The sequence below is a fragment of the Penaeus monodon genome, chromosome 25, assembly GCF_015228065.2.
Source record: "Penaeus monodon isolate SGIC_2016 chromosome 25, NSTDA_Pmon_1, whole genome shotgun sequence".
NCBI lineage: Eukaryota > Metazoa > Arthropoda > Malacostraca > Decapoda > Penaeidae > Penaeus > Penaeus monodon.
Genome location: NC_051410.1, coordinates 39,542,334 through 39,542,810, shown reverse-complemented (window position 1 = coordinate 39,542,810; position 477 = coordinate 39,542,334). Strand labels below are relative to the sequence as shown.

The following is a 477-nucleotide window of genomic DNA, read 5'->3' as shown; positions in this document are numbered from 1 at the left end:
ATGTAGATATAATGTATATAATGGGAAAGTGAGCATGTTATGTTACCCCATTCCATTGTATTTATTAATAGTTTGATAAAAGCCTGTTATGCATATAGATTACAAAGTTACTTATTCTCATTTAAATGGATCTCCTCTAAAATTGTTACCTCACAATAAATCTGTCTTTAATTAATAACAAAGAGGTAATTAGTAACAAACTTGCAAATTCCTTCTTCCTATACTCTTTCTAAACTCCACACAGTAATATGATTTTTACTCTTTCCAGTTTGTTGATCGAATAGGAGGGGACTCCAAGATGAATGTATGACAAGGAGAAAATGAAGAATTGTAAGAATCTTGATATTACAAATCCAGTGACAGTGCAGTGTTCGAAGAGGAAAGATAACCAAAAGTGTGCCAAGACCCAAATGTGAGAAGAGTTTGAGAGAGAATGTGTGTGAATTAAGGGACTGTATAAGGAACATGTTTGACATG

The 477-nt window shown here is 32.7% G+C and overlaps 1 protein-coding gene across 1 annotated transcript in view; it reads left to right on the top strand.

The window, feature by feature from the left end:
• LOC119589402 (vesicle transport protein GOT1B-like) overlaps positions 1–477 on the top strand; it is a 14,000-nt gene extending 13,523 nt beyond the window's left edge. The window contains exon 7 of the mRNA XM_037938016.1: positions 269–477. Within this exon, the coding sequence (XP_037793944.1) occupies positions 269–310 (42 nt within the window). The 3' untranslated portion in view covers positions 311–477. The remainder of the gene's footprint in view (positions 1–268) is intronic.